Source organism: Meleagris gallopavo, chromosome 1, assembly GCF_000146605.3.
Source record: "Meleagris gallopavo isolate NT-WF06-2002-E0010 breed Aviagen turkey brand Nicholas breeding stock chromosome 1, Turkey_5.1, whole genome shotgun sequence".
Classification (NCBI taxonomy): Eukaryota; Metazoa; Chordata; class Aves; order Galliformes; family Phasianidae; genus Meleagris; species Meleagris gallopavo.
The window spans coordinates 73,453,566-73,469,585 of NC_015011.2; the positions used below are offsets into that span (position 1 = coordinate 73,453,566).

A 16,020-nucleotide genomic window follows, 5' to 3' on the forward strand; every position below is an offset into this window, starting at 1 on the left:
AAAAAAAAAAAAAGGAATTATTTTAAAGAGCAGAGGATCTAAACTTAAAATTGTAACTTACCAGGTATGTTTCTAACAAAGACAGACAGCTAAATTTCTCCCCATACTGATACAGTATAACAGCATTGAGTACTAATGCCTTTTCTGACTTGCATTTCAATTAGTATGGACTTTTCTGTCTGTCCATTTTTTATCCCAACTTCTGTTCCAGGTTCTAAGATGTCATCTATCAAATTTACTTTTTCATTCTGGATGACTTGGTAAAATAAGGTTCAATCTCTCCACCCAGAAAATCCGAAGCAGGAACATACTGGGTCCTAGAAATACAATTTCTGAATATTCATGGGAAGCCAGTAGTTTCTATTCTCCATATAATTAGAGTTTCTCAGTATTTCCTTACCCTTTTTCTCTTGCAAGTAAAAGGGAGTTCTTTCACATCCTCCTCAGCTACATCCTTTATTACACAAACAGAAAAACAGAACTTGCATTAGGTTTCACAGATACACATCTAGTATGAAAACACTCGCACTGAGTGCTTTCATAGTATTTCAAAGATTCATGTGATCTGTTTTCATGGTTCTAGTCTTTTTTTTTTTCCTTTTCCTCTCCCATTTAGTTATTAATCATTCAACTACTTTTCAAGACAATTACCCATCTAGCAGTCTAATACTCAATGACATCTATTATTTATGTGGATTTGAGATGTAGAAACATCACAAATCCTCTAAGCCTGTACAGCTGCCAGATGCACATATGCATATAAGCCTTGGGGAGTCTGCTTCCTCAAACAGCTATTTGCTAAATGAGTCTCTTGTGTGATTCTTCTAAAGCAAAAGATTCAGCCTAGCGTGTTTAAAGAAAGTAATTTTACTGAAATTTTTATAGTCGAGAGTCCAAAAAAAATTACACAGAACACATTTATTTCAATATAATTTTCACAATGCCCTTCTAAACTCATCAGCTCTTACAATCATCTTCATGTTTTGGTTCCATAACTTCCCTTTACCAAGAGACTTAATAACAAATAACTTAATCCCACCTGGTCTTAAAACTGTTAAGACTCCTGAACATATTGCCCCTTTCCTTCACACTCTGTTAAGTGATCCTGAGTGTTCCTCAGAGTCCTGTTACTTCCCTCTAGCCTAGCCTGATCAGACATGATTTTCCATGTTCCACCATGATTTTCATCAGTATATCAAGTCATCTGTAAACACTTCACTGCCTGAAGTGATTAGCACACCAATGAAACACAATGTCAACATCTATCTTAGAGACAAATTTATCTTCATCTCCATTAATTTAAAGGTGAACAAATCTGATCTAACTTTTTCATTTCTTCATTTATATCAAGAGAATGACAAAATGATATTCTGACTTCCTGTTTAAGTAAAATGTCAGTTCAAGTGTCCATTTTGACCATTACTTCTCACAAGAGATCTGGATCGGGTAGAAAATGTCCAGAATAGAACAAGAAAAAAAGACATATAGAAAATAAGTTCTAAGGAAAAAAACTGAAAAAGTAGAGGCTAGTTCATTTAAAAAAAAAAAGAACAATATGTTGAATTTTGTTGAGGATGGGGTAATCTCTTTATCTTTGCATAAAGGAACAAGTGATAATGAACAAGGAAGTAGGTTTAAATTAGACATTAGGAAAAGCTTATCAGCAGTAAGAAGAATTAAATCAGTAGTATCAGAACAGATTGCTGAAGGAGGAAGTGAAATCTTCGCTTACAGATTTCTTTAAGAACAAATAAGACAAATATCTTTTTATAATAATTTAAATAGAACTGATCCTACCACACACAAGGGACAGCCCCTCACAATCCTCTCCAGCCTTTTTTTTTTTATGGTTCTGCACTCCTAATTCTTCAGCTTGTGTTAAGGTGTGTCAAACCCCTTTATTTGTCATAAACAAAGGATTCTTGCTGATCTCATGGTTCCTGTACACAAAACTTCAACACTTCACAACTCTTAATCACAGGGCTCACAAATCTATAGGTCCTTTCACAGCATTTTGCAAATACTGTGCGAAACCTCTGTATTTTGCAGTGTAAGGGATTAACTTGAAATTCAGTAAAATCTTCAGGGTTCATCAAGCACACTGCAGAGTAAAGAATTTTCTCTCCTTCCTCGGTTCGTAATGTAATCAGTACAAGATTGCTGTTCCCTCAGCTGACAGTATGACATTCCACATAGGACAAGCAATAATTTTTGATTGCTGTTGTACTGAGTTTATATCACACCTTAAAATGAAAGTATTGTCCACTTCATCATTGAATAGGGATTAGTAAAAATGTTGAGAAACCAGAGGCAAAATAGGGTAGGTTGGAAGGAATACTTCAGAGGTCTCTCACACTAAAAATGGTGCTGAAGGCTGCATTTTGGGACAGTGACAGGAGGTCACTAAGGTTTACTGTCTATGTTATTTTTTCCATTTTATCCAGTAATTCTTATCTGAAAAATTCTACAACAGTGGAAAATACAACCATACTACAGCATGAGGTACTGACTCATGACAAGATCTTAGTTTTCTCATTTATTTGAGCTCTACTTTCAATCTGAGCTGAGCTTAAGAAACAGGGCTGGAAAGTGGCCCTGTTCTAGCTTTGTATGTGGTCTGATATTAAAGGAACTGTGCTGGAACACAACAAAATGTGATCAGATTCCTGGAATGGGTGTTGTAGGACTGCCTTGATCTGATAGGAGAATTAGTCCATTTCTTCAAGTCAATAAAGAGAGCAATCAACAACAAATTATTCTTCATAGGTACAGAAAAGTGATAAAAGAATCTAATTGCTGCAATTCTTAACTTCTTTGTATTTTGAGCAGCATGATGCTGAATCTGACCCTATTTCAATGCCATGGCAGCATCTATCAGTATGGCATATGTAACGCAAATGCATAGTTACCATATTTAAAGGATATTAAGGGATATTTAGGACTAGTAGTTCCTCTCTTTTTAGTCAGAGTTTGAAATTAATCCTCCGATGACATTCAGTAATTTAAACAGACAGTACACTGACACAAAATAATATCTGTGAATAAAACTAAAAATGTACTTGGGATGTTGTAAATAGTAATAAACTATTATCTCTGACTTTTCAGCCAACTCATGTACAGTTTGAAGACCTATCAGTTTATTGCAAAGCACTTCAAAAATGTTCTTGAGTAATCAAACATATTGATTGCTTTAAAGAGCTCTGAGTGAGTACATGAAGCTTAGGATGTTTTTAATATGGCATCATAGATAGAGGACAGACCTAGATGCAAATATTACTTATGTTATCTTAACATATTACAATTGACATCAGAGGATTTGTTACACATAATGAAATGGCATCTATATGACGAAGTATTAACTTCATTCCGATATCATGTTCTGTACAATAGCATTTTCAACAAGGAATGGGCTGCTGACATCTTTCAATCCTTTTCAACACTGATTGTTAAAATTAGAATGCTACTACATATGTGAAGATTTCCTGAAGGATACATTGACACTCAAAACTGTACCGGGTCTAGCACTGAACTGAAGAACATTCATTAGAAAGTATCCTTGGATTGAGAATAACTTGTACAGTAAATAAACTCAGGGAGAGGAAACTTACTTCTTCCTCCAGTCCAGTCAGATCCCAGAAGTAACTCAGCCTCATCTGTAAACGCTTCCACTGCTCAAGGAAAATAGTAGCTTCAAAAAAAAAAAATAATAAATGGGAATTATAAATTCACTATTGTGAATGTTTGTGTTTCTTGTAAGCACCATCTGATATTTGAAGCCCATTATTCTAGACTCTTTAAAAATTAGAATTGGAATGGAGATCTTTCTTAAGAAAGAACATAGTACAAGTACAGAAACAGTAATTACTGTATTTTTTATTTTTTTTACAAATAAAGTACAGAAAAGAGACTTCACAGATTGCCCAAAGGCACTAGAAAGTTCTTGTCAGGAACTGAACCCTGAACTGTTGATATGTACCCCGAGAACATCATATCTCTTAGTTTATTATGAGCCACAAAGCATATAATGAAACAAAACTTAGACCTAAGTATTAATATTAACACTCTAATTATCCAAACAGTCTTTCAGTCAGAAACATGAGAAGAAAGTGTAGCCTGCTCCTGAAATCAGTCATTGATACATATATGTATATTATGATCCATTACTGTATGGATGAAAATAATCTTTATTTGAAATACATTAGGGAATAGTTGAATGATTTCACACTGTGTAAGCACATGACCTTAGGGTTTTGCAAAAAGCCATGGGCCAGTAGTTCAGTATTCTGTTTTTCCTTTTTCATTAATTTGAAATAACAGATCATGTAGTGCTGTATTTAGTCTCTTGACCTTCTCATAAATGCTGTTTCCTCTAGATACTCCTTTGCTTAGCTAGTTGTAATTTATGGACTTCTGGATTTACTAGAAATAGCACTTACTGTTTGCTTGTGGATACATATTTCCAGAAAATTATAGCAACATTATTCCAGAATATATCAAACATGTATATAAAAACAATACACAACAATGGACTGTTTTCCATTTTCTTATAGTTCTTTTCCTCTTTTCTGTTGTTTCAGAGAGGTTGTTTGATCACAGCTGTATTTAAATCACTTTGAATACCTTGTAGATAACTCCAAGACACAGAAGAATGGAGATTCAGATCTAGCTTCCTTCAGTTTCATCTACACTGGGTGTGAGCTACATGATAACAGTGTGAAGAGTTCCACTGCTATTAAAACAATCTGAATCTTACATAACACTATCCATTCCCACAGTTCACTGTGATCAAATATTTCCGCACTAGAATCCTTTATTTAAGAAATAAAAGACAAGATTGTCAGTATACTGGAAGTAAATCCAGGTGCTCAGTAATTAAGTTTCTAGTCTCTCTCTCCTTACAGAAGAGATGATATGCAAAAGTTATTTCAACTATGTTTTGAAAACTCAAAATATTTTAGATAGCCTAAAAAAAATTATTTTTTAAGGCGCTATTACTCACTGAATTTTTTCCAGTTTTTCTAGACATAATCACTACAGTGTACTAGCATTTCTGAAATTGGAAAGTTTGCATTAATTTACATAAGCAGAAAACTAGACCCACTTCATGTCGACAGGTAAACTGTGGCCCATTATCTGCCAATTTACTTTCCAAAAGGTAACCGAAGTAGGAACATAAGACACAAGACAGTAAATTCATCTTATTTGTAATCCCTCTAGCAGTGATTACATATTATAAAGCTTCTGTTGAATGATTTTCAGGAAGTGATAAACAAAATCTTTCAATTTATACAGACTATTCTCTGTCTGCAAGTTCCTAAAAACTTCAACACTGTTATGCTCAACCCCAAGATAATAGTCTTTTTCTAAAACAAGCTGTGAAATTTCAATAGAGTTAGAGTAAAGCACACTGCTGAGTTATAACTATAGAGAAATGTTTGCTCAATTTCATATTAAGAATTAAAATTTCCTTCTGTGAAAAATAAGAAAATTAAAAAAATCATTTTTACAGTAGCAATTACACCTTTAACTTTCACAGTAAACAAGATCTAGAGTGAATGAGGGCATAGCACCAGCAGTGACACACACACATAAGCACAGCGGTTGAGGTGAAGCTAGACAATACTACAATGCATTCATTGCCGTTTATGAAATGTTTTGACCCCTCAGTGAGGCAGAGTATTTTTACCATTAAAGAAAACCAAGCTTTCATAAAGTAATATTCTAAGTACAAAAATAAGAATAATAGTTCCATTTTTCTCAGAATCTAATAAAGTTTTGACAAAATTGTGTCACTAAGTTGTCTCACTTGGAAGTGGAAGGGCTTAAATTAAACCCTTTTAGTTGCATACCCCATGGGAAAACCCAAATACACTCCAGTCCCAAATGCAGACGAGCTTAATAGGACTGCCACTTCAATAGAAAATGAAGGAAAACGTGACAAAAATTAGAAGTGAAATCAAACAAGGAAATAGAAGGGAAAAAAGATGCAGTTTCCCTACCTGGACTACCCATCTGTTCTTCATTCATTTCAAATTTTTCCGTTGACTTAATAATTGTAATAATTCCTTTTCCAGTTTCAGCACAGATTGTATTACTTGCCTTCTGAGGAAACTTTGCCAACTTTGGAAAACTATATGCATTACCACTCACTCTAATATCATTCTACTCTGTGTAAGACTACTATTTTCTACTGCCATGTATCAGCTTTAATTTCAATGAAAAGTCTGTGAAAGACAAAACTGTTTTTCTTTTGTTGTCTCAAAGTTTGCCTTTCTGGTAAAAAGACTCTAAATGAGAACTGCAAATTATCTAGGGGAGCAAGTGGTGGGTGTCACTATGCCACAGTACTTTTGCTTATAATTGTCAAGCAGAAGCAGACAAGCAGTCTTTTTTGGGGGCAGTTTGGAGGATGTAGTAACTGGAAAAGGCAATAATCTTGTGCATGGCAAGCCAGCAGGAAGTGGAGACTTCACTATCCGTTGGACCAGGTACATCACACTAACAGAGAGAAAAGAAGAAGGAAGACACCAGAGGAATGGGGGATGAAAAGCCCTCACTAAACTAAGGACTTTGGGGAAGAATTCCCAAAGAAACTTTTGATGGAAGACTACCCTGATGGGAAAAAAACCTCTTTGGAAGAACCCCTCCAGGCCTGCTTGCTGCAAACCTTCCTGCCTTTTTCCCATCCACTGCAGTGACTGGCTGAGTTTCTGAGATCAATAAGAGCACTAAAGACCATGCTTGGATCCACAGCGGTAACTATCTCTCTTGCTTTCTACAAAGACTCCTTGTTTTTTTCCCCCCCATCTTTTTTCTATCACCTATCTTCCCTTCCCCATATCCCTAAGCAACTAGGATTTGTAATGAACTGGTCAGGCTAGCACTTCACCCATCACATCTTTATCACGCCATCAGGTATACATATATTAAAAAGAACCTCCTCTCCGTACTATAAGTTGAAGCAAGACAGAGTCCAATGATCAAGCTTTGGAAATCTTACTCACCCCAGAGAGCCATAAAGATAGAGAAGAAGACTGTGGCAGGATTGTCAAATAAGTGGCTAGCTTGAGCTGTAGAACATGCAGAGCTGAGGTTCCAGTAATCACAGAACTTGTCACAGAGAGGGCACATGGTGAAGGTATTATGCTGGTCACACATTTCCTTACTGTCAATGATAAGACCATGAGTTCTTAGAGTAAGAAAAGGGTTGTACAATAGTGATATCAAGAAGCAATTTACAAGATATTTTCAATATGTGGCTTGCAGTAATAGGGAAGAAAAGCCTATCAGCTCCGTGTCTCTTAACAACATATTGCCAACCTCTGTAATATTAAAATACTGATACCTTACCACCAGAAAATTAAAAACAATGTCCAATTTAATAAATCACTATATACATTGTTAGTGATTTTGTGAAGACTACAGTAAAGATTTGAATTAACAGTACTACAAGAAAATAATTAAAACACAATCAAAGTGGAATTTGCCATCTCTGCATTTAGCTACATGATTTTAAATAGATCAGATTTGAATCAAAGAAAAAGAATTTTGTAGTAGCTGGAATGGAAATTCTATGGGTTCTTATCTCATTTGCCCCCGACAAAACAAATTTTTATATGATGGCACAAAAATCCACATTTAATACCATATTACTTTACGCATTTTTGTGCATATTACTGGCCACATCATTCTACATAAAAGCCAGGTCCAACATGCAGGCATTTTAGTTGTTCTGTGTCACGGACATAGATTACATCTACAATATCATTTGCTAGGAAGATACACTAGGTTGTTGTAGAAGCAACACAGGCATTGTACACTGTTCAAGAGTCTCATTTTTTTAGGAAAGATGTTATATTTCCCATTTCCTTTGTCTCCATTCTGCATTTTATTTTGAAGGATATTTATAATAGCAATGAGTGTTCACTTAAGATAGGGCTTAACACAAATTCTGGTCTGTACTACCATTTACCATAAAGTTTTGGCTAAGTTCTTAAAGTGCACCTAAGCAAATATATATTAAGAGTGTTCAGATATTGTGTCCACAGTGGTTTCAGAAAATGAAGTTCAAGGTCCTTGACACAGTTTCCTGACAGTTACAGGGCTCTTTGGCTGAATAGCTCCTTATTTTTCTAGTATAGAGTGCTAATCTAATTTTTGAATTTAAATAAAAGTTGTAGATCTTGTAAGAACTTAAAAATTTCACTTCTGCCCTATTTATTCATTTGCTAAGCAGTATTTCCTTTCCCTCCTTACTCTACAAGATCTGTTCAACTACCCTCCAGAAAACATGACATAAGAGACTGACAAATAGAAAAAAATTTCTTTAAGATCACTTTAATTTCTAGCCTTATTTACTATGCATTTCCTCAGTACCTACAAATAATTTAAAAATCATTGTCACTATTTCTTTAATATACCAAATCTTACTTGACTCTCCTGAATATGCTTTCAATTTTTTCCATAAGGTTTATATGTGAAATAACTTCATACCAGCACAGTCTCACTCAAATTGACTCATGAAAACCTCAAGTGTCCTTACCCAAGACTGTGAAATAGGGTAAAACTTGCAGCATTTTCACTTACAGCTGGTAAGTTGTGATAAGATCTACTTCTAAATCAACCACCATTAGATAGTACTTTCTCTATTACTTCAAATAAAAGAGCTCTTCAAACTGTACTATCAGTATGCTTTCTATTATATAATTTCAATGGCATATAGCTGTTAGCAGTTATTGTATAATTAAAATATTGCTTTATTTTCGAAGGCATTAGAGGATAGCGAAGATATATCTTTGAGATAAATCTCACTTCATTTTTTAATGTTACTACAAGCTCTCTCACAGACAAGCACAGCCCATAATTTGGAAGAAAATACAACTTAACTTAGATGTATTCATCCTTACCTACCAGCAGTAATGTTCTACTGCAGAATGATTTGCTTTTAAAGTTGCTAATTATTTGAAAGAACGCAAGAACTACTGCAAAAAACATGACCAATAGCTCTATTAAGCCAGTATGCTGTCTTTACCAAGAGTCAGTCCCAGACAGCGTTTTTTTCCCCCCCCCCACTGTGAAGCAGACTTCAATGCATCAATATTCATAGAATCATAGAATTCCTGAGTAGAAGGGAATCAAAGAATTGTTAAATACAACTCCCAGTCCCCTACACACGACCATCCAGAACTCAAACCTTATATCTGAGAGAATTGTTTAAAAAGCTTCTTGAACTTGAGCAGGGTTGATACCATGACAATTGTCCTGGGGATCCTCTACCAGTGCCTGACCACACTCTCAATTAAGAGCATTTTTCTAATACCCAACCTTTTTCTCCTGAGAAAACACCATGTCCCTCAGCGGCCACGAGGACGCCCTCAATCTCATCTTCTCTTGGTGACCAAACCAATGCACCCTTCTCACATCTTGTTCTCTAGACTCTTGTACTCCTCCTTTAGACACTCTGTAACTGTAGTAGTTTAATGTCTTTCCTGTATTATGGTGCCCAAAACTGCATGCAGTAATCAAGGTGAAGCCCCACCACTTTCGAGAAGAATGAGTTTTCTTATGTATTTGTAGAGGAAATGCTACGTCATGGCTTGAACCTGGTAGGAAAGTAGGGCCAACCCAGGGGAGCTTAGTTGCAAGAGATGCACTTAACTGACCAGAAGCGGGGGGAGCTAGAATCCAGGATCCTTTTAAGAGTTGGTAGTTGAGGCAAGGGTCTCTCTCTGGAGATCCATGCTTATTTGTGGATCTTACAGTCCTCCTAAAGGAGTTTCTGCTATTTCTGCAGCAAATACTATCACATCTAAGCAGATCCTCACTTGCTGTAGCTTAAGACTTTGCTGCTCTGCCATCTTGTTACCCTTTTTATCACCTTGCAGTGTTGTATCTGGACACAGAGAGCAACACTAAACTTTTTTCTAGTTGTCTAGATATCCATATAATTGATCTTATCTGCTAGGGAACATTTGTCTTGTGCAAATAACTTGATTTTACTATGTCACGAAGTTACCCCTAGATCTAAGTCTGTGACAGCAGGGGCATAGGCCTGGGTAAAAGAGCAAAGAAAAAAGAAGTTTTACTAGCAGTTTGCCGTGCGATCTGACAGGCCCTGGCCCTACAGCAAGGCACACTGTGGGCCACGCACTCCAGGAGAGGGGGAAAGGCAGAGAGCTAGCAGATGGGTCCAACAGAAGAAACACAACAGCAACAAGCTGAGGAGGAATGGTGATATACTAAATCCAACAAAAATTAAACAAACAGAGAGAGAAAGAGATAGATCAGAGCACCCAAAGTGCAAGTCCCCATGATAGTGTAAGGGGAGCATGCACATTTCTCCACCGCAAGCTGAGTGTGGCCAGGGGGAGAGCCACTGGGGTCCACTCCAGACCTCCACCTATCTTCCTCTGCACCAAGTCCTCCAGGAATGCCGCTCCTCCTCTACCATCCAAATATTCAAAATACCATAAAAGGCAGTAAAGCAAACCATAGCATTAACTTTAACTCCCACTGGTTCACATGCTGTTCTGATGTGGAATACTGACAACAACAATAACAAAAAATAATAATCACAAAACCACAACATACTAAGATGAACAAAGCTGTCCAAAACATGGTATTTTCATTAACTTCTGTGAGTTCTGGACTTTCCCAATAATAAATATTCATTCACAGAAAACAATTGGATGGCATAAAAAGAGAACTTACAAGTAGTCCAATACTTTGATCTATGCTTATTAAAATAATGCTGTGGACTTACTAAACATTTTTACATCAGAATCTGCAATACGGAGCAGACAAATGAATATTAGTCATTCAAGTGTCTCATCTACTCAGCGGATGTGTATTTCCAGTGCCCGAAGTATTAGTGCTGCATCACTGTACTTCAGACTCGTTAAAAGCAACTCTTCTCACTAAGGCTTACAATAGAAAAAAGTGCAGTCATAACTTTCAAGTAATAAAATATCTTCATAGAGAAGCTTACCTAGGAATGTCGCTCTCAATGGTTATACATCCATAAAGAAATACAATAATCCCAATGACTGAAGATGGAATGAGGAATTCTGTATATAAGCCCAGCCATGCAAAATAAAGTCCTATTTTTTCCCCAAAATACTTCCTGAAAGAGAAACAAAAGAAAAAACATAAGCCAAGGGTATCATTTTTGAAATGTATTTTAGTTTCTTAACAATCTCCAAAATTTAAAATAACTCTCAAAAACATGAATGAAAAGTCTGTATTTTGAAGTTAGTACCAAATGAAGTAGATGATTTGAGTAGTTTGAAGAACTTTGCTCTGAGAAGTTAAAGAGAATCCTGTTTCAGTATAATACATACTCAAAATCTGCTCAGAAAAAAACTACCTCTTATATCTTTGAACTGAAGTCAGTCAAATACTCCTCACTTCCATCAAAAGTAATAGTATTTCACCCAAATGTTTGGCAGAAAATGATGGGAAGGATTCAGTTCTCCAAAAGCACATCTAGGTGAGCCATCATTCTTTGCTTCTATAAATCCTCCTGGATTTATTTGGAGACTAATGTGGAAATAAGATCTGTAGGAATGTAATGATAGCATCCTCTGATATCTTTATAGAGTAAGAAACTTGAATTTCTATTAAAACAGGAAGGTTTACCTGAATATCTAGCATTTTCTCTTTAGAAAGAATAAATAGTTTTGACAAGTGTGCAGACCATACAGCTGGTTTGAAAAAAATAACTCCTGCTCTGAGGAACAGATTATTGTTGATACTAAAAAATGTTACTAAAAGCAGCATACTGAAAGCAGCCAAGTAAGCACAGATGAAAGTCATTGATCAAAATACTGATAGGAAAGATTACAAACACAACAACAAGAAATTCAAAGAGCTCAAGAACTTGACAATGACAATATCAACATTAAAATGAGACTAAATTTACATAAAATACATGCTGGTTTGAAACATATCACAAGCCAAAGGATAAGATGGAAGAGTGCTGTTCAGAAGACAGTTATGTACACTGAGTACGTGATTACATTTAGCCAGAAAAAATACACATTTATGAAGTAGAGGTGGAAAGAACAAGAATTTTGATAATATATCTAATTAAAAAATTGGCAATACTTGTTCCTGAGTTGAGCATGATCCCACTTAGAAACTGACTCTAAATCTCCTGACACTAGGAAAGTTTTACCCAGACTTTGTATTCTTCATTTAAGTTAATCCTAACAGGAAATGAGATTTTTGCAAGCCTGGGACAAACACTGCAGAAATAACTCTATTCTGACAGAAATTAGTACCAAAAATTCACACATGTGGAGCCTTTCAACATCATAGTAGTGCAGAAGTTTTCTATGCTGAAATATTCTATTCCAGAAACTAACTCTTAGGGCAAGCCTGCTCCTGCCACGAGAGACAGCAAAGAACTAGAAACAAGAAGGAAAGAAATGATGTAACATTAAAAGCCTCCACAGTCAAATTTACAGCTCCCAGGAAAGGATTAATGGTTGAAACAGTGGATTTTTTTTTCCATCACTACTGTTCCTGCTGCTGTTCTCATACCATCACTGCTGCAGCTAACTTCCCGTTCCTAAGCTCTTATATAGGGAAGAGGGCAGTGTTGTCATACTTATTTCAGTGTTGTCTTACATGAATGCCTATGTTTTATTTGTTCCAGAGAGAGCTTATCACTAAGGGAGGAGATATGCAATTTAAAGGGAGAAATAAAAGCACTAAAAGGTGATAAATAGTGTTGATCTTCAGTATGAGAGAATGCTGTAACTTGGAGAACACATGCAAAAGCAAGGCAAATTTCATTTCCATGGAAGACATACAGCCATTACACCCGAAATTTGCAAGATTGTAATAAACATCTGCAATCCAAGAAAGTCAAATTCCTTCATTTATGAAAAGATCAGAGAGAGTGAGGAATTTTAAATAAGGGATGTAAACATCACAGAATCACAGATTCATAGGGGTTGGAAGAGACCTCTGGGGATCATCAAGTCCAACTCTCTTGCTTTAGTAGGTTCTCTACAGCAGGTTGCATAGGAAAGCATCCAAGTGGGTCTTGAATTCCTCCAGAGAAGGAGACTCCATGACCTCTCTGGGCAGCCTGTTCCAGTGCTCTGTAAGTCTTACAGTAAAGAAGTTCTTCCCCGTATTTATATGGAACTTCCATATTGAAATTTTTACCTGTTTCCCCTTGTCTTGTTGCTGCGCAGCACTGAAAAAAGACAAGCCCCATCATTTTGACTCCTTCACTTCAGCTAATGAGATTCCCCTCTTAGTCTTACCTTCTCCAGGCTGAACAGCCTCAGCTCTCTCAGCCTTTCTTCATGTCTTAGTTTCAGCTGGAATTGGATTGTTTTCTTCAGTGTCTGGTATGACATCTGGTTTTGGTTGTAGAAGATAAATATGTTGATAACGTACCAATATTTACAGTTTGCTGCTTAACAGTGTTGTACAGACCAAGGCCACTCTCAAAAAAGGCCTTAAGAATCTAGAATGGAACAGTGTTAGGACAGCTGACTTAAACAGGTTTCACATCCCCAACCAGCCCTTACTTGTTAGTAAGAACAAGGTTCAGCAACACAACTCTCCTCATTGGCTGCTCTGCCACTGGCATCAGAAAGTTACTCTCAATACGTTGCAAGTACCTCTTGGATTGTGAGTGCTTAAGAGTGTTGTTTTTTCCAACAAGCATCCACAAGAATGAGTGCCTCAGAACGTGAGGCTACTTTCAGCTGTCTGTATAAGACCTCAGCAACTTCCTCCTCCTGATCAGGTGGCCTGTAGTAAACACCCACAGTAGTGTCACCCATTTGTGTCCCCTTACTTCTCACTCATCAACTCCAACTCTCTATTCATTTTATGTTTATCCCTAGGCAGAGCTCAATAAATTCCAGTTGTTCTCTCACATAAAGAACAAGTCCCTGCCTTGCTGGCCTGTCTTTCCTAAAGAAGGCATACCCATCCATGATGCACTCCGGTCATGCAAGCTGTCCAACGACATCTTTGACTGCACAAAGAATGGTTTGAGTTGGAAGGGACTCCTAAGATCATCTAGTTCCAGCCTCCCTGCTATAGGCAGAAACATTTCCCTCTAGACCAGGTAGCTCAAAGCCATATTCAACCTGGCCTTGAATGCTTCTGGGAAGGAAGGAGGGAGCATTCACAACCTCACTGGGAAACCTCTTCCAACACTCACAGGAAAGAATTTCTTCCTAATATCTAGTCTAAATCTACCCTCTTCCAATTTAAAACCATTTCCTCTCATCTCTGTTGTTTCTCCCCAACTTTCCAGTAGGCTCCCTTCAGGTCTCTGGTTCTTTCTGTTTAATCCTATGATCCATACATTGGTGTACAGGCACTTTAAGAAAATAGAAGAGACTGTGTATCCATAGGGGGATGCAAAAGGATTCTTCATAACTATAACCACTGTTGAGCAGGCTGGCTTTATGACTCACATCAGTGGAAGGCAGCTAAAGAGCATTTCTTGAAGTTCCAATTGGCCTGGCACAATCCACAATTGATTGCAATGGCATGAGAATTTCCATTTTGTATTCCACACTCCAAATCCTTCAGTTTAAAGCCCACCTTGCTGTTTCAGTGACAATCAGCATATACCAGTATATACTCCACATTCACACCATAGCATTATCTTTAAACCTCTTGAAAGAGAAGTCTATCACACTTGCACAGAACATAAGGAAGTTTGAGATTACATTGTTTATAAATTTGGATAAGTCTATAAGTTTAAATATTTATGTTGTAAATATATTTGGAATTACCTTGTAGTGTAGCACATGCCTTTGGTGATAACATTTAGGACATGGTTTTACTTCATTTTCACATTTGTTATTTTATGAAGGTTTCTGAATATGAAGTGAGGAGGTAAGTATTTGACTGAAAAACAGAAGTAGTCAGATAACTTACAGCTTTTCTTCAAGACTGCCTGAGTGAACATACAGAAGCAATGCCCTTGGAAAAGCACAGGAACCTGGGAGACTCAACTTGCCCTTAGATTTCCTCCAGTTTGAAAAGTGACTTGATAGTAAGGCAAATGTTACCAAACACATCCTAACAATATGGATCAATAATCACAAGGGGGAGTTATAGCTATCCATCTTCTTGCTTCTTCTTTATTTAAAGAATACTGTACATAGCTATTACAGTGCTTCAAAGGGGTCAAAGTAGACTAAAAGTAGTCCAGAAATTTAGCTGTTCTGTGCTGCCTGCTGTTTTAATAAACAACCACAAATTACCACATAAATTTATATTTGGTAAAAAAAAATCAAACAGAACTAAAGACTAGTTGACCAGGGTAAATGAAGTTGGAGCTTACAGTTCATAAGGCTTTAAAAAAAATCTGCAATGATGTATCACATCTTTAACTTATGAAGATATCTGGATTGAAGGAGGTGATTTCTATACTCTTCTCTGCTCTTGTGGGACATCATCAGCTGTACTGTATTCAGCTCTGGGGGCCCCAACATAAGAAGGACCTGAACCTATTACAGCAGGTCCAGAGGAGGGCTGAAAATGATAATCAGAGGGCTGAAGCATCTCTCCTATGAAGAAAGGCTGAGAAGGACAGGATTGTTTAGCCTAGAGAAGATAAGGCTCCAGAAAGACCTTATAGCAGTCCTTTAATACTTAAAGGGTGCCTACAGGAAAGACAGAAAAAAATTTGTATTAAGAATTACAGAGAGAGGACGGGGAGAGCAATTTTAAAATGAAAAAGGGTACATCCAGATTAGATTTAAAGAAAAAGTTCTTCACAACATGAGTAGTGAAATACCAGAACAGATTACTGCATCTTTCAAAGTGCTTAAGATGAGACTGAACAAGGCTTTGGGCAACCTAGTCTGGTAAAATGTGTTCTTGCCTACGATAAGGCCTTAGAACTTCACAATCTTTAAGGTCCCTTCCAATACAAACCATTTGATGATTCTATACTCCAGCACTAAAAGAGAAAAATAGAATGGTTGTAGTGAATGGCCAATACAATGTAGGCCCATAAAAAGGTCATCTGCT

The 16,020-nt window shown here is 36.7% G+C and overlaps 1 protein-coding gene across 1 annotated transcript in view; it reads right to left on the reverse strand.

Moving 5' to 3' along the window:
- Positions 1 to 65: 65 nt before the first annotated feature.
- LOC109368784 (anoctamin-2-like) overlaps positions 66 to 16,020 on the reverse strand; it is a 19,675-nt gene continuing 3,720 nt past the window's right edge. Inside the window, exons 2-5 of the mRNA XM_031554075.1 lie at positions 10,988 to 11,122; positions 7,005 to 7,165; positions 3,609 to 3,688; positions 66 to 454 (exon numbers count right to left, since the gene is read on the reverse strand). Coding sequence (XP_031409935.1) covers positions 386 to 454; positions 3,609 to 3,688; positions 7,005 to 7,165; positions 10,988 to 11,122 — 445 coding nt within the window. The 3' untranslated portion in view covers positions 66 to 385. The remainder of the gene's footprint in view (positions 455 to 3,608; positions 3,689 to 7,004; positions 7,166 to 10,987; positions 11,123 to 16,020) is intronic.